This window comes from Melospiza melodia, chromosome 3 (assembly GCF_035770615.1).
Source record: "Melospiza melodia melodia isolate bMelMel2 chromosome 3, bMelMel2.pri, whole genome shotgun sequence".
Classification (NCBI taxonomy): Eukaryota; Metazoa; Chordata; class Aves; order Passeriformes; family Passerellidae; genus Melospiza; species Melospiza melodia.
The window spans coordinates 18,639,651-18,658,455 of NC_086196.1; the positions used below are offsets into that span (position 1 = coordinate 18,639,651).

General features: G+C 36.3%; 1 protein-coding gene across 1 annotated transcript in view; it reads right to left on the reverse strand.

Moving 5' to 3' along the window:
* APOB (apolipoprotein B) overlaps positions 1-15,351 on the reverse strand; it is a 36,443-nt gene extending 21,092 nt beyond the window's left edge. The window contains 17 exon segments of the mRNA XM_063150909.1: positions 264-431; positions 1,190-1,381; positions 1,675-1,851; positions 2,389-2,626; positions 2,962-3,173; positions 4,632-4,778; positions 4,970-5,087; positions 5,255-5,482; positions 6,280-6,499; positions 7,214-7,299; positions 7,487-7,611; positions 8,588-8,743; positions 8,929-9,082; positions 10,091-10,236; positions 11,089-11,204; positions 13,823-13,861; positions 15,201-15,351. Of these exon segments, the coding sequence (XP_063006979.1) occupies positions 264-431; positions 1,190-1,381; positions 1,675-1,851; positions 2,389-2,626; positions 2,962-3,173; positions 4,632-4,778; positions 4,970-5,087; positions 5,255-5,482; positions 6,280-6,499; positions 7,214-7,299; positions 7,487-7,611; positions 8,588-8,743; positions 8,929-9,082; positions 10,091-10,236; positions 11,089-11,204; positions 13,823-13,861; positions 15,201-15,258 (2,580 nt within the window). The 5' untranslated portion in view covers positions 15,259-15,351.
* Between the last annotated feature and the right edge of the window lie 3,454 nt (positions 15,352-18,805).

Genomic DNA, 18,805 nt, shown 5'->3' on the forward strand with positions numbered 1-18,805 from the left:
AAAAAGTGTTATTTTTGAAAGAGTGATTGAAATACTTTTAATTAATACATTTTATTATGTCTCATTTGTAATTTATTATATGTATTACTTAATCTAATTTAAATGTCATCCACAAATTACCAAAGACCTCCAATGAGTTAGGGTTTTTTAATATTGAGAACATTTTGCAATCTTTAAAATGCTTCTAGTGTTACAGCTTAACCCATAAATTAAAATGCAGATTACTAAGAGGAGAAAAAATATAGACAACTATTGCAACTTACGCTTTTTTGATGAAGCTTTGCAGCTACTCTTGCCCCAGGTGTTGCTATTCCAGACAAGGCAAACTTCAGCTGCAAACCTGCTCCAGTTGGAAGCTCAAACTCATTGTCCATGAATATGTAGTGGACAAATAGATCCCTGTCAACACCTTTTGAGATGGCTTGCGCAATCTGGGAATCAAACAAGGAAATGAACACTAACAAATCCACTGTTTGGAATATGCACATTTTGTACTTTTCAAACTGATCAGGGAATGATTGCAACTCTATAATCCAAAAGTTAATTTCATATGGAGTAAGAATCTAATTTCCACAGATTCACTGCTTCAAAAAGTATACTAAACACTGTCAGCAAAAGATGAAATTTAAATTAATAGCAGATTTTTTACCAGCCTTGACACACATAGGTTGTCTACCTTAACATACACATACAAAGGTGAATTGGTTTAGATACCATGTAATATTCTGGTTTCCCCAAAGATAATGGCAAAGCATTATTTTACTTCAATGAAAGAAGGATATTACCAAATATTCCCAAAATTTACTACATCTTTTCTTTTTAACTTGACAAGGATGACAATTTAATATTAAAACATGTTTACATAATTTAAAATTTAGTCATGTAACTTAATAGCCAGTACCAAAGTTTTGGGAATTGTTCCAGTAGATTTCTCAATAATACAATATGACCTGAACTTTCCCTTTTTTCTTCCCCTCACCAATCCTCCAGGAGGACACTACTTGGTTATTGGGGAGTCTTCATAGATTTCTCAGTCCTTCAACATAAGCCTGGGTATTTTATTTTAAATAATTATATTTTCACACTGATATCAAATATTTTTGCATAAAGTTAAATACAATCTAAATCTTAAAAATATCTGTTTTAAAAAAAAATGTTGATAATGTACATTGCTGCATCAGAAACATACCATTTCAGGAACAGTCTGAAGAGTTTTAACACTCTTTAAAATCAAGCTTCCCAGCAGTTTAAAATCATTGAGTTTCATGTACCCAAGTTCTTCTCCCAGGATCCTTAGATATGCTCTTCCTTCTGGAGCTTGTTTGCTGCCCAATTCTTTTATCAGTTTTTCAAGGTTAAGTATTATTCCTTTTGCAATATCCTGAAAATTCAGTCAGAAAGCAATAAAACAGACTTATATGAAGTATGTAATGTCACATATCTAGAACAGGTACTTCATGAAGGTCAGCTATTCTGCACATGCACTTATAGATTTCTCCCCACACAAAGATCCCTCCAAATACAATTAAGAAAACATGCTGTTAAATAACATTAAGGATTTCTGTTTATCTCACAATAGAGTAGAAGGAACATACAGAGTAAAGCGCTAAGTGCTGTAATTACTGTGTAAAGATAGGAATGCTGTGCTGCACAGAGAATGTTTTCAAGCTGTACCTGATCCTGCTTGCCATCCTGCAAGAAACCAAAATAGTCAAAAAGTGCCTTGGAAACCTTCTCTGGCACTTTGCCATCAACCCAGTACAAGGCCTTGGTTGCAGTGTCTGGGAAAAATCCATTCTCTCCAAACAATGCTTCCACTGTTGGTTCAAATCCCTTTCCATCCAAGCCAAGCTGAAATGAACAGAAAGGACAACGCATAACTGAGACAGTTGCCTCCTTTTCTTTGGAACTTTACAACAAATAGACTTTCTGGGGAGCAAAAAATGCATTTAAAGTGTATCCTAGAAGCCCATGACTCTTAACAGAAGATATGGAACACTACGTCTTATAATTAATTTTATCTCTATGGTGAGGTTCAACAAAAAATATCTGCATAGGTTGTATCTCACTTAAAATCTACTATGAGTACTTCAGTGTGCCAGTGATGATTCATTAGCACAAAGTCAATGTGTTATGGATGGGTTCATTTTACCCTGAGCCCTTTAATAACTTCCACAGGGTCGTCCATCCAGTCAGTGGCAAGTGACATCACATAATGAATGGCTTGCTCTAAAGCCCAGTGAGACCAAATCAAAGTCTCCTTGAAGTCACAGTGATTTCTCCCAAGGCTTGTAAAAAAATACATTATTCACAGAAATTGTTATAAGAAAACAGAAATGAGAAAGAAAGCAGCTGAATACTAGCAAATGTTTTTGGTAATTGTTGTACCTCAAAGACATCACTTGGGTTGAAACCGTAGGCATGCAGGGTGGTTTTCAGCATGGTCTCTTTAGGAATATAGCTGTTTGGATCAAATATCACGTTTCCTTCTACTTTGGCAGAGATGGGGTCAATTCCAGGTACAGAAACTCTTTTTGAAATCTGATAATTTTGTGAGAATTTTCTGAAATCTTTGGCTGTTGGGAGCTGATTTCCTTTCAGAGCTTCTTCAACTTGGCTTTTTAGACTAGGGAAGAGGATAGCAATTAAAATATGATTAGCATATATTCCATACACTCGTTTAGTCTTAGTTAATGGTTTTTTAATGCCTTTGCAGACATTCATACAGCTGTGCTAATTGCTAAGGGGTAGGTCTCTGCACATATTTAACAGTAAACATAAGACTCAAGGAAAAGACTATAATCTGGCACTGTCCTGGCAAAGCCAGTTTACTCAGCTGATGTGCTTGTCCAAATAAACAGAAAAACCAGTCCAAAACTATACTGCTTGATAACTACTACTGCAGCTATGGCAAAACTTTTTTCTTCCAATGAGACCAATATGGAACTAAATTTCACTTACTCTTCGATGCCCAGTTCTTCAGAGTCCAGGATGTTGGCAATGTGTGAGGCGACAAAGCTTTTCACCTGCTCACTCTTCTCCTTTGTGAGGACTCTCAAAATCTTGGCAAGATCACTTGGCGAGGGATTTTTCATCACTAGGAGATAGGCTGCTAGACGTTTGTCTGTGGGTGCATCCGGTTCTTGGAATGCTTTGAGAAGGGCTGAACGGTCCTGCACAAACAGAGAGAGGTTTGCATTGATGAACTGGCTCATGGATGATATTGCTAAACCCTTTTGGGAATATATAGGGTGAAATAATCACAGAATATTCTTGACTGGAAGGGACCCATAAGGATCACCAGTCCAAGTCTTCAGTGACTGCATAGCTATTTTTGTACCTTATTTCTACAGCCTATCACAACAGTTTCTTTGAAGTTATTTTGTTAAACTTTCTTTTGCTAGAAAACATCATAGAAATTACGGCTTTACTGAAAGTGATTTTCATAGAATCAGAGGATCACAAAATCATTTGTATTGGAAGGGACCTTTAAAAACCATCTAGTTCCAGTTCCTCTGCCATGAGCAGGGAGACCTTTCACTGGACCAGGCTGCTCAAACCCCTCTCTAACCTGGCCTTGGACACTTCCAGAGATGGGGCATCCACAGCTTCTCTGAGCCACAGCCTCACCACCCCCACAGTAAAGAATTTATTTCTAATGTCTAATTTAAAACTACTCTCTTTTAATTTGAACCCATTCTCCCTTGTCCTGTCACTAAATGGTCCTGTAAATAGTTTCTCTTATCCTTAATTTTCTTATATTTTTAATTTACTTTTCCCCTCTTTTTTCTTCTTATCTTTTCTGTTTGCCTTTTTTTTTGTCTTTTATTTTTTATCTTGTACATACAGGTTACACTTTTACTTGAGAATTCTGATTTTTGATAATTGGGAATCATCTGTGCAGACAAATTATCAAAATTTGGAAAAAAATAATTCAATTTAGAAAAAGAAGATCAAAATCTACTGCTGCAGGAAAAATAAAAAACATAATTTAAAACTAAGTAATAATTAAAAAATTTAAATGTATTAAACTGAATCTGAGGATATGAGTTTCAGGTGTTCACAGTTTCCCAGACTTTTTAAGCCTTATCTGGAAATGAGAGCATATCTTTTAAAGAAGAAATTTTGCAATATTGAAACTATCTCACGATACTGAGCAGAAATGCTCTGTTTAATGATACCTATTTTGTAAGGGATGCTGTAATGTCACTGCATTGTAAATACACATCTACCCAGTACTGTTAACAATGACAAAAACATGCAAGTATAAAATAGGGACCTGACTTTTTTCTTAGTTGAATACATTTAACTCTGGGGTAATTACTTAGTTAACACCACTTTTAAATAAGCAGAAGACACTTAAGACACTAAAAGGAACAGATTTAATCTTCCCATTTAAACTGAGAATAACTAGACAAAGAAACTGCATCTCAAAAGAGCAACACCCCCTACACCAGGAGGTTTCCCAGCTATGTGTATGGAAACTTACTAAAGGGGTTCTGAAAACTGGAGCCAGCCAAAAGGGAGATAGCAGAATTTAAAAAATGGGAATAGCTTTGCATATTCAATAACTCCTGTGAACAGTCAAGGTGAACTGAGAAGAGTTTATCCTGGTTCTTGTACCAATTTACCTCTTCAGTAATTGTCATTTTCCTGAATGCCTGGATGGCTGCTTTCTGAACTGAAAGTGATGCAGCTTCATTTCTGATACACGTCTTCAGAGAAGATTTCACACTGGGTTTAACTTTCTCCATTACTGCACCCATGTTTCCAATAGCCTGGTAGTGATGAAAACAGAGAAAGATAATAAAAACTTCCTCCCCACCAAGACAAGTAATGTGATAATAAATATAACATAATATCATAAATATCATAGAATATCATAGAATATCACATAATATCATATCATATCACACAATATTAGTATTATAACAATAGCCTGCATAACGAAAGAAAGAAATAAAAATACCCGAAGTGTGAGGTATGTAAGTTCATCTTCCCCAGAACAATCAGTGCCAAGCAGTGAAACCATGAAGTCTGCAACATCTGCTATTTCTTCTGTCACAATCTTCTTCTCATTGTAGAACCTAAAGAAATAGATAAACACATCAGAAACAGAAGAGGAAATTGGGAAATGTCTACATTTTATTCCTAAAGAGCAAATACATGAAATAAAAATAAAACAAAAGTGAACGCTCTTTGGGTTTACTCAAAGCACTGTAATTTTGTACAATTGCATGCTATCCTTACTTACTTAGTAACAGAATGACTCAAGCCATAGAATGAAGCTCTACTTGGCTGATACTGGGCCATATTAAGAATTTCCCGTATTCTTTGTGGAGTTGGAGAAGGCAACAGTCCCAGGGTGTATGTGATCAGGTCTGCCACAAGTGGATTCACATTTCCAGTTCTCAGGATTTGAAGGACTGCACTGTAGCACTCTGGAGTCCCACACTGGGTCAGGGCCTGGACAGTGATGGAGCTGAAAGGAGAAGAGATTACTTTTATAAATTAATTCCCTGTTTGCAGTTATTGCTGCATGTTGACTGTTTGAAACAAACATATGGCAGCTTTATTAAGGTGTTTTAATAGAAATGATGTAAGCTTATGTGTGTCAGGAAGCAAATTACGTCAATTCTTACCAAAAAAGAAGTTTCTTAGTTTTACAAGTTATACTAATAACCCAATTAAATTAGAAAAAGTAAGTATTAATGATATGATCATTACATGGACATATCTTTTTTTGTTTTTCCTTCACAACAGACTTTTCCACAACTTTAAGTATTATCATCTAATATATTGACCCAGACTGAGGCTCTAGTTCCTTTACAGATGGAGGACATAAAGGATATGTAAACTGGCTCAAGTCCAGCTTGGACAAAAGAGTAAAGGTGTGGAGTGGAGGGCAGGGTCAGACCAAACAGTAGCACTCTTCCATGTCTGCTGAAATTTGTCTCCACTCAAAACTGTGTTCTTTGCTATAAGTTACACTTGGGGGCTTGGAATTACAGCCATTGTCTTTGAACAAAGCTGCATGAAAGATATTTGGCTATAAAAACACATCCAAAGGATTGTGTCAGGCACACACAGTTGGCTTGAGGCTCCCTTCCTTATTTCCCTCTATGTATAGTTCTTATAACACTTATCTTTCTGAAAGACACTCATTACATCCAATACATCTCTAATTTAAAACCATTTACAGCAAATCGTCAACCATAGCATGGCTTTGCCATGGCATTGATGTATGGTGTTTTTGCACTGTGAACTGCTCAAACACACCTTGAGGTTTCCATCATCTTTGGTAGAAGAAGGCCGAGACTGCTGTTATGCAAACTCCTCAGCCCAGAAACAAATCTGTAAAAGAGTCTTGCTCTCTGCTGGTTCTCCTGGGAGGCTGCAAGTTTCTGCATTTCCTGCAGGGTTTTCAGAACAGCATCACCCTGCCTGGACAGTTTGGCATCTGTACTTTCCAGTGCAAGTCCCTTCTCTTCCAGTGCATCTAGAAATTGGAAAAAAATTGCATTCTTTATGTCTTTGTCGGGGAGCTATGTTAATTTTTATCTTCTGTCATACATTCAATATAAATACAAAGTCTGTACATTATTTAATAACTGCTGAACAGTTTACAAAAATAATGATGTGGAATTTAATATAATTGTCCCAAAACTTGAATATTTGTATAAATTCTTTTGTATTTTAATGAAGATTATTCCTTAACACCTCTCAAATTAGCATATTTTTCTTTTTTAAATGTTAATAAATATATGTTGTAAGAAGTATTTTATGACTGGGATTACCAGGTCAGAAAAGTATGTTTCAGAACAAAATATGTAGTAATAATGAATTGCTTACATTAGGCACTGAAGCGAAAAGACGCTTAAGAAATCATGGGTAGCTGAAAAGGGTTCATTTAACTAATTTCCAATAAGATTAAAATTAATTTTCAAGCAAATTATATATTTTTAAATTTTAAAGAATAATTTTAAAATTAAAATGAAAACACAAAGATTATTTAAAATTAGGGGTGTTTTTAAACTTCTCTGGTTTTCTCATTTTATACTCAAACTTTTCCCTACTAAGTTGGTAATATTTCATTTAAAATGATGGGTTTATTTGGTCCCCACATCCTTAATTAATTCACTATAAAAAAAATCACAAAAAATTTTCCCTGTATTTGTCTCTGTATTTATAATATTGAGAACTGCAACTATACCTCCATCAAAATTTTTGTTAGTGATCTTTGGGGTATCTTCAAGCTTCAGAGTCTGGTTGACCTCTGTCATGACAACATAGCGACTTCTAGGAAAGAAAGACGAATTTAGTGCTTTAGTTAAGTCCAAGTGCTTTTATAAGGTCTTGACAGGCCTCCTGTCTTCTTAAGAACAAAATGTCCATTTAGGGATGAAGTCAGGGCAGAATGTGATACATCACCATTTAAAATGGATATTTATAAATATAGGCTAATGATAAATAGTGAACAACCTACTTGCTTGAGGAAGGCAGAAGCAGGTGTTTTTCCCTGCAGACAACATCTCTTATGTGCCTTTTCTTTGCATCAATATTGTAATGACAGAACTGAGTGCTCTTCAGAAGGGCAGATAACGGGGTGTTCTGTAAAATAAATAGTTTGACAGTCAGCTTACTGAGTAGAATAGGAAGCAATCATAGTTTTAAAGGTTGACACAGTTTTACTTTTAGATTAATAGTTATATATTGGAAATGGAGGCGCATAACTGGAGTCATTCTTACACAAAGACAAAATTGTGCCAGTAATAATCTTTGGATTTAAGTCTCTTCCCAGGCAAAAATCCCACTGAAATGTTCCCTCAGGCCTTATTGAGGTGCTTGGGTAAGTAGTTACTGCATGATGGATCCCCTGCTGCCTACAATAAAGGCTCCTTTATAAAACCAATTTGTAATTTTTGGAGTAGTTCATTCCCCTTGTAATGATTGCGATGTTCAGTCTCGCAACACAAACTTTAAAGATTTCTACAAAAAGCTGTAGAAGTTGCAAAAGTTCTAAAATGTGTTTTCCACATTATATAAAACCTTTTTTTTTTTTCTAGTTAAAACATCCAAAAGCACAGATGCCTTCATATCAGAAAGAAATCTGACCATATTCATGCAAGCAACTGCATGGGATCATTGTGGATTAACAGACAGACCAACATTTTGTCAAACCTCTTACTTCAGGGCAGCTAGAGCCCTATCCTCCTGGACCTTACACATACTTTTAGAATTTTAGAGGTCTACTTGTTTTAAATAAAATTGGAATTTTGAAAATTTTGACCCAATTTGGCTATGCTCTGATAGATTATTGGATTATTGAATAATCAATGGGAGTAACTCCATATATGAAAAGCTCTCCTTTAAAATAGAGAAGAACACTGAAGAAGAAGAACTCTTGCTCTGCATCCATTTTTTTCTATTGACAGCCAACAATACTGCAGTCTGATCTAATGGAAGAGTGCAATAAAACTACGTTTTCAAAAAATAAATATAAAAGTAGTCATGGTAGTGGTTATTGATCATTTTAAGTGCTGGTATGAAAAATGTTACATTAAATAATTTTTAATGGCATACTTACTAGTCCTTTTACAATGGCAATGGGGCTGACATGATCTCTGATGGGACTGAAGCTGTCACAGCCTTTCAGGTACCTTGTGATTGAAATATCTTCTGCAACATTCCCTTTTCTGGATTTGAATTCAACTTCACTGTCACACTTTCCATACACAGTATCCTGGAAAGAAGAAAGAAGTGAATGCTTTTGCACGTGCTGTCAGACATTTCCTGATCTACCTGAAAGGCACCCTTTATGATCGGAATGTCCAGGCCTTTTGAAAATGGTGTTCAGGAATAACTCTGTCTGGGTGAAATTTTTTCCATTGGTTAACACAATAACGTGAATGCTTTCAAAAGACCTACCATTGGAATTGTTTTCATGTTTTCCACCGTTTCTGTTGGCACAAGGAGAGCTGAGATGATACCTCTCTTGAGATTCAGTATATTCAGAGGCTCATCCTTCTCTGGATACAGCTTGACTTTGGTTCCATCCTGAATGCTGAATTTTAGCTCATTCCTGCCCCCCAGAAAAACAACATTAGTATGAAATCATATTAAAGCCACACAGTGAAGAACATGTTATCAATAACCTACTGGGCTAGAGATAAAGCATCATGTTTATCTTGGTCTATCATTATTTACTATTCACTGCTGTTACTAACAGAAAGTACTACTATGAAAGCAACAAAATTCCAACCAAGGACATTTTGATTTCGCCAGATTACGTCATCTAAGGGCAAGCAAATATCAAGAGCAATGGCTGAAAGTTGGAGTTGCATAAATGCAGAGAGGAGATAAATTTTTAGACTGGGATAATTATTAACTACTGCAATAAACTGGGAAATGATGCAAAGGATTCACTACTAGTCTGAGTCTTTAAAGAAAACTTTAACTGTTTTCTGTAAAACATATTTTAACACTGTCTCTAGTTGGTTTGAGATCTATAAGTAATGAGAAAAAAATTACTGAGGCGCTGAAAAAAGCATGAAGGTGCATGACTAAAATATGCACAGACAAGCACTAGAGACTAGCTGAGTGGAGGGAGTAGAAGAAATTACTTATAAAAGCAAATAGGTAGGGAAACGATTAGCTACACAGACTGGGATTGGAAATCTGGACTTCAGTCTCAAATGCCTTTCTATTGCACAGTTTGTTAGCAAAGGAAAACTATCTTAAACGAGCTGACTGCAGCCATTTGAGAATGTGCTTACAAGAAGTAATAATAATTACACTTGCAATAATCTTTTGAGCCACTACCCAACAACTTCCTGATGTAGATGACAGAAATTAGGAAACCATTCCAGGTTAAAATGTTGTATGTAAAATTCCCTTCCCTACTGGCAATTGAGAACTATGTAAACTCTTCAGTGTATCATGCATAGTTCTGCTGTGGAACCAGCTTACAAATCTATCATGTGATCATGAAATATGTTCCATGCCTAGAAAAACATAATCAGCGTGGACCGTTTACACTGCAGCCAGTTCCATGTTAAGGTCCCAAGTTTTGGTATTTGACATTGCTTACTTTGACATGGCACTTGCAAAGTCCTCAGAGTTCTTGGACTTTTTCAGAATAGCCCTTTCCTTGGTGTCAACACCAAATGTCTCCCTCAGGGAGCAATGCATTGTCCTCAGGATGAAGCGGCATAGCTGAGGTACCTCCAGCTCAACCTGAAAACACAAATATTATACATTATTCTTTTTAGCATTTTCACATTTCCAGGATCACTCTGCTACTGCATTGAAAATTCCTTGGGATTTGTAAAGTGTCAGGATCACCTGCTACCAGCTGTTGGGAAAGACTCCAAAGTGCTCTAAACAGCTTAAGATAATTCCATGGAGGAGATAAGAGGGCAAGTATTTGCTTGGTTAATGGCATGACATCATACTAAGTGAGCAACTTAGCTTCTGAGAGTTTTGAGTATTATCACTGTATGAAAACTTGAGTCATTACACTGATCAATGTGTTTAGACTTCATCAGAACAGTATGTGCTAAATAAAAATATCTTTCACAGTTACTCCATTTCAGGAAAAAAACCCCTCAAAACCAACATTATGTTGAGAAAGTTTTGGGCAAGATAAGGTGACATTGGGTAGTTAAATGGCCTATAGGTCCCTTTACTCCTACAGCCTGATATTATCTTGAGTTACCATCAGCAGGCTCTCATGTGATCTTCATGGTATCAATGAGTTATTTTAATTCAACTTCTAGAATGTTTGATGGAAATTGGTAGACTGAGCCTGGGAGCGAAGGAAAAATGAAGTAGCAGGTCTTGCCCCTTTGTCATGTAAAAGTACAGCCAGGGATTGAAATGCCCGGGCACAGAGGTATGAAGGACTTCTGCCATCCTCAGTGCCTCTGCCTAGAACAGGGGGGGCTTAGTCTTCATGATTTTCAATATGTGCCCTCTGAAAAGATGGTCTTGTTTGTAAAATCATTGAAGGATGCTCCCCAGCTGCCAGCTCCCATGCTGTTAAGTACACAGTCCCCACCTGTGTGTATTTACTCCTCTTTTGCCTACCTTGCAAGTGATCTTTGAACCACTTCGAGAATCTGCTGTTCCTGTGATCCCACTTGATGTCTCTGCTTCATATGAGTAAACATATTTTCTCAGGGGTTTAAATCTGGTTGCATCCTCTGCAATTGGGAAAATAAGAGTGGTTTTATGACCTGGGTAGGATATGTATATGTAATCCTTACAGTGCATGCTTAGTGTTGTGTAACTAAAATAAATGCCAGAAAAAGGAAGCCTGAAGACCCATGCTCCAACTATTTCCTTATACAGAATATCTTTCAGACAGAGAAGTGATGCCTTCATGTCAGTTGGATACTTTCTGAAGCATAGGACAAAACTTCTGGGTGCAGCATAAATTTTGGGGTCCACTGCTCAGATAGGATCTGACAGTGTGACCCCACCTGTCCTTCAAATCATGCCTAAAAAGCAAATGAGAAAGACAGGAGAAAACTTGAAGTCTGAAACCATTTAAAAACTACCCTATGGCTTCTAAATTGAGGCAATAAAATTGTAATTTTCAAATTGGTAATAAAAAGATTCCTTTCAGCTCAGATTTTTCCATCATAATGCAAATACAAGGGGCTGCTTTACCAGCCACATGACTGAGACTGAAAGCAAAAACCATAGAAATAGACAACACAACAAAACGACCATTCCTCAATACAATTTCACCCGAATTTATGGACAATCTTTCTGCTTCAGACTCTCTGAAATATGATTTACTCTAATTCACTTATTAGATCAGAAAATTTTACTAGGGTAGATTATTTTTAATGGGCATAAGCTTTAGTTAATCGGAGAACATCCAGAACAAGGGAACAGCACTAAATTATGACCTATTAAGAACTATTGCAGGAGGGAGTATTTCCAGAGGTGTTTCTCTTTCTATCAAAAACCTAATAGGCTTCCTAAAAAGAATGAATTCCACCTTAATTTAACCTCTCCCTGTTGCCCTCAAACCCAACCCTCTGTAATTTTAAACCCTGCAAGCACGAATGAAAGTGCTAATAGAAATATAAAGAAAAAAAATAGTCTCTATGTCAAATACAGAAATACAAGACATTACTTTGGTGTCCAAAATGAGTAACATAACCCGAACAATATCCTCAATAACAAATCACTCCCACTAAAACTGCAGCCATTGTTTCAAACTAAAGATGATGATCAGGCACTTGAAGTGTCTGTGTTGGAGCAGTCTAGGTCAATCTGAAGCAAAAATTACTGTTCCCTTGGTTCAGACTGAGCAACTCACTGGAACTGATTCTGTTGCGATCCTGAATGACAGGTAATTTCCTAAATTGCTCCTCTGTGGTTATTTGTGACTGCCTGATTATATGCAGTCCTGATTTACTTTTATAGAAAAAACAAAGATAGGTAATGCTGGTGTAAGCCCAAATACCCACCATCAAATCTGTATGACTTTGCCTGCCTGTGCTAGCAGAAATGTAGCTTAATCTTCTTTTATCAAATCTTTGTCACATCAGAAGCCAATGGCAATGTTAACATTGCCCTTTATGTCACACCATTTCATACACAGGGAGGACAACAAATTAGTACTATAAATCTCATTTCGTCACTGCACTATCACTTTTATAAGCTTTACATACTTTAGCTGAGATTATTTTCATGTAATTGCTAAATAGAATTATTGCAATAATAACTAACTGTCATACAGCAATCAGAATCTTAAAAACATTTGAGAACTTAATTAAATTATCTATTTAACCCTAGAATTAGCTGCTATTAACGGATTCATCACTAATCCTGTCACTTCTGGCTATCTTAGTCTCTAACTGTACTCAGAAAAATTTGCAATGCCAGTATCTATATTTCTAGAGTGAAAATTATTGCTTCATATCCTGCTTTTAAACAGAAACCAATGAAAAAGGCAAAGCTTAGACATACGCATAACAAATAAGTAATTGTATCAAAAAATAAACAAGAAATTGGCAATGAAGCCCAGCAGTCTTTGAGATGGTTCAGCTATCTGAAGTAAACCAAATTGCCTGGAGGTGGTGCTAAAGCACCCAACAAAGGGAGAAAAAAAAAACCCTTAAGACTAAGAACAAACTAACTCATTCAGTACTTTGACCCTGTGGTGGAACATTATGTATCTAACCGAGCAGTCAGCACCAGTCAGAGTTCTTGACAAAGATAGTGCATAAAGTCAGCATTTCCTGACTCTTGGCTTGTTTAAAGAAATTGCTGTCCTTGCTGACAGAGTTGATGATTTATTCTACAGGTATTTAGTTAGAAATCTATGTGCAATTGTGTGGGCTTAGCAGCAGCTGTGAAGGGTAAATAAAATGTGAGATTCAGTCCACACGGAGGTGTAGTGTACTTAACCTCACTGTTAAAGCTTCACTTTTGGTGACCAGAGACTTCAAGACTAAGGAATTTGCATCTGACAATTAAGAAATTAATAAAAAAATCCCAACCAAACAACAAACCAACAAACCCACAAACCCAACAGAAAATAGTTTCTTAATGAGAGCTTTAAGAAGGTTCCGAAACTTAACCTAAGCTTGTCCAGTCTTAGGAAAGTTTTAAAATTATTTGAACCAAGTCTAATGGATAATTGAATACCTAAAATACATATTAAGAAGGGCTTAAGAATATTACCATCACCTTTATTTAAGTTATTTCAGATGAAAAGATTGGGAAAACTCAGGCTTTGAAAGATGTTTTCAGTTGAAATACTGACTTAAGATAAAAAAAGGAAATGCAAAAAGTCACTCACTTAAACATCCTGGATTTGCACTTTCAGGTGATTCTTCTTCTGTAAACAACCCAAACAAACAACATTAAAAACTGGAAAAGCTGTTTACAAAAAAGTTTGTAAATTCAGACAGATAAAATGTACCATATAACACGTTTTACTTTTAAATTTTGTTCTATTTGACCACAGAAAAATACTGCAAAATGGATGAATGACTATACTCTGGTTTTTGTATGTTTAAAATAGGACAACTTTGAAGGTTAATACAAAAATTCTCTGCCAAGAAATCCTTTCTGGATATTGAGAGTTTATTCCTTGGAGGAAAAGAATGCTGGTTGGAAGCTTATTCAAGTTAAGAATTATTTGCTCCAATCAGTCTTAGATATGTTCCATATGACTCTATTTAAAAAAAAAAATTAAATTAAATTAAATTAAACGTAATCTACTAAATTTTTGGCATTTATTGGATGCTATGTCATTCTTTGGGATATCACACATGAAGGCCAGCACTTTTCACAATGTCCTGTGCACACTTTCCACATTTTCATTCTGGAAATTCTAAGTAGACCACTCTATAGAAATAGACTGTAATATTAGTCACAGTAACAACAGCATCAGAAATACTACTATTGCTATGAAAATAAAATTAATAATATCATTAATAGCAATTAGAAACAAGGTTTATTGTATAGCAATACATTTGTGTAACATCAGTCAGGAACAGAACATTAGTTCAAGAAAGATGTCCATATGATCAATGAGACCTTTGTATAAAACCAGACCTGCATAATTACCTCTAGACTCACTTTTCTCCTTAAGCTCCTTGACGCCTTAGGTAACACTACAGAGCTGTATTCTAAAAAGCCACTTCTTGGGAAGCGAGGATAGCTCCCAATCCATAGCATCACATTGATCTCAGTTGTCTTTTCTGATCTTAGGAAAAAACCTCTAGTGGCCTACTTCTTTTTCTGATGACTGTATCCCTTCAATACAAAATTGCATTTAAATTGCCTGCCAAATACAATTTGCTGTACAGCTCTTTCTCTTCACATTTGCTGCAAAATAGGTTAGCAACAGCTGGGCCAAGTCTGCATGCATGGTACCAAGCTATGGTAGCTCCATGAGGGTTTAAAAAGACAATGCTACAGAAAAACAGTGAATGCCTCACAAGTTGCAAAATACATTAAATCAAAAGCCATCAGGCAACATGAATGACTTTCCTACAATGGGATCCTCCTATGACTGCCCATTCCCATGAAGGGAAGAAATTATATCTTTGCCACACTGAACCTTTCTAATTCTAAAAGTCTTGGTACTTTTGATTTTTTTTCAATATTGTTGTTTTATTTGGCTCATAAATAAAGCAGTAGAGAGCACTGAGATGAAAGAGAATACTTACGTGTGAGAACACCACTGCTGAGCAGCAGGAAGAGCAGCAAGAGCTGCACAGGGCCCATGGTGAGCCCTGGTCCCTCTTGCTGCTCTTTCTTTATCTCCTTTTTCTTCCCTCCTCAAGTCTTCCCTGCTGCCTCAGGGACAGTGAGCCTTCTGACTTGGACCTTCATTTATATAGTCTGTAGCAAGCAGCTGAGTCAAACAGTTTAGAAAGCTCAGAGCAAATTGCCAAAGGTCCAAAGGTGAGAGTCCCAGATCCTCACTGCGCTCTACACCATGCCCTGCTTTGGTTGCTGATAGTCACAGAAACATTCAGGTTGGAAAAAACCTCTAAGATATTGAGCTAACCTCCAGTAAACTCGGGATTCTCCAGTTAGTCAGGACTGTTCATAAATGATTGACAATGGCTCAGTGAGCACTCCTGCTAGCTCCTCATCCTTCCTCCTCTGAGAATCCAAAACTACGATTTTGTGAACTCTGATTTTGTGATGAATCCCAACACTCCTAAAATACAGCGTTAGCCAAGTGCCTCCTCTTCATTGACTGCATCTTCTGAAGAGTTTAGAGACCTCCACTATGGCTGTCCAGTAATTCAAGTCATCCCACCATGTTCCCATGATGGCCACTACATCACAGAATCCCTGCTGCACGGTGGCTTCCAGCTCCTCCTGTTCGATACCCACGCTGTGTGCATTGGTGTAGGTGCACTAGAGTTGTGCTTCTGGTCCTGCCACCTTTTGAGGGGTGACGTTCTAATTCCTATGTGATGATTCTTAGGTGCATCCCCTGTTTGTAGCACATCAACAGCTCCTGTGTCTTTGCTGCCACGGAAGCGGGTCCCCATGCCCTACGTCTGCTGCAGCAGCAGATCAGGGACTGTGGTAGGACACGGTCCCTCAAGCACTGGCATGCTGCCCCCAGGCTTATCTGAAGGCACAAGACTGAGCTGGAGATAAGTCACTTCCAGTTCACCAGTCTTTCCCTTAAGCAGAGTTTTAAGAGCCAAATCCCCCAGCTAGAGACTCTAACAATGTGTTCAAAATAAATGCACCACATCTACACAAGAGATTACAATGCATGAATTGGAGATGGAAGAAATTATCATTGCATCGTGCTTTAGTACAGATGTTGATAAGCTTGAGAATGTAAGTACTTGACAAAATCAGAATATTGTGCAACTACTGGCAGGAGATTGAAAGGTTTTTTTTTTCTCCCTTTGGAACAGAACTTGTCATATGCCTTTTAAAAAATATTTTACTTTGATTTACAATATTCAGGTCAAACAGGTTGTGCCTATTTTGAAAGTAAGCTCTGCATAATTCTTTTGTTTCCTTATTTTTAGGTTCATTTTTTTTGCTAATAACAGCAAAAATATCAAAACTAGATGATACATTTTATCTTAATGAAGAAGATAAACCTATGAAGAGAATAAACTTGATTAAATGCAAACAAATCCCACTTTTTAAAGTTTATGTGTATTGGCAAAAAAGACAAGGTTTATGTCATGAGAAATTCTAGTAGTTTGAATTCTTTCTCTATTCATATTTATCAAAGGTAACTGCAGTAAAAAAAATTGACTATGGAAATATTTAAGAACATTTTGTTCAGTAAATTTAATTTTTCATATATCTGATCAAATGGAAATGTTTTGACATTCACATATTTAAATATTTTTCCTCAGCTTGTTGAATCAAAAATCAAATTTTGGCTTAGCTAAGCAGTAATTTCTATAACCCTGCAATGTTACTATTTTACCATACATCATGGCAGTTATCTTTAAAGTCTCATGTTTCTTCATACCCTTTCTCTTGGACTTAAGGATTACGTTTCCCAGGGTGCACTGAGATCATGTAACTCCTAACATCAGCTCAGCCAAATGGCAACCATTGATGTATGATGGCCTGTGTTTTCCAGTAAGGGAGGCATCTTTCTTGTAATCAGGATTTTGTCTGATGACATTAACAAAAGTATGCCATTTCATAGACATTTCCTGCAAAAATTCCTTTTGTGGATTCATTGGTGTTGTGGATTCATTGGTGTTGGAGAAAGCAGTCATTTCTTTGATTTTACCATTCTGGTTTCTGTCCTTGGCTTATACTAACACAGATACAGATTTTAATAAAAATCAATACAGATTTTTATTTTTTTACTTCCAAAAAGTAACGTGTTTTGTTTACTTTTGTGTCCACAGCTGCCCCAATATGTGCTGTGATATGTAAAAATGACTTTTTCTTATAGTAAGATTGTACCAAAGATTGCATTCTGTTCATAGCATTTGATTAATTTTTGCACACAAACATAACGGCTTTGACTATTTCCTAAAATCTATTTACTTGTTCACTGTAGCACTGCAAATAAACAGAGCTGTGGAGTGCCCACCATTCAGAGTTAGATATTTCTCTATTTTGCCTGCGTCTCCTTACTGCCTTCAAGTGGTTATTCACCCTGAAGTTGAACCTGACTGTATTAATATCATGTTGCATGGCTATAAAAAGGTTACAAAAGTTATGACTCAGCCCATAAGCATGCAGGTCACGCATACACCAATCCGCTGTGACAGTTCTATACTGCTGTATTACCTAGTGTCCTGGTTTTGGCTGGGATAGAATTAATTTTCTTCTTTAGTAGCTGGTGCATTGCTGTAGTTTGGATTTAGCATGAGAATAATGTTAACAACTCAATGAAGTTTTGCTTGTTGCCAAGCAGTGTTTACCCAAATTCAAGATCTTTTCAGTTTCCCGTGCTCTGCCCGTGAGGAGGTTCACAGGAGCCTGTGAGGGAGCGTGGCCAGGACAGCTGCCCCAAACTGACCAAAGGGATATTCCATACCAAGGAACCTCATGCCTGGTGCATGAACTGGGGGGAGTTGCAATTATGGAATTGTTAAATGTATAGAATTGAACAAAAAAACCATTTAACATTCAAACTTTAACCAAGCCAATTAAACTGATTTGGGTTTGAATTTTGTTTCTGAACCATGTTGTGCATTAACACTTTATTTTTTGAAAACTCTAAGTTGTAGTTCTTCTGACATTCAGAATCTAGATTAGTTTCTTAAAACATCAATTTATTATATGAAACTCTTGTCTTCAGACTTCACCTTTTCCCTCAACTACATGGAGAAATCCGCATCAAATCACTCATCTGAATTCACTCCATCCTACACTTCTGTCTTCTAGAGAGGAGCTACTTCAGTCGTGCCTGTTTTGGCAATGTAACAATATTTTCTTAATGCTGATATAATTAGAGAAATTCCATTAACCTTTAATTATATATTCCATAGTGTATATATATTTATATTTATATTTATATTTATATTTATATTTATATTTATATTTATATTTATATTTATATTTATATTTATATTTATATTTATATATAAAATTGTACCTATTATGTATGTGCATATCTTATATATGGCATGATATATTATAGAATGTAGTCTTTTTGTCTGCTTGGTGATACTGAGAGTTTCTTTGTCTCTCAGGAGACTGCTCAGATGTTTTCACAGTACTTTTAGGAGAGCCTTTTGCATAGTCTTAGGATAAGAATTCTTTAATTAGCTCATTGAACCACTTCATTAAGTTTTGTATCTCATTTTCATTCAAT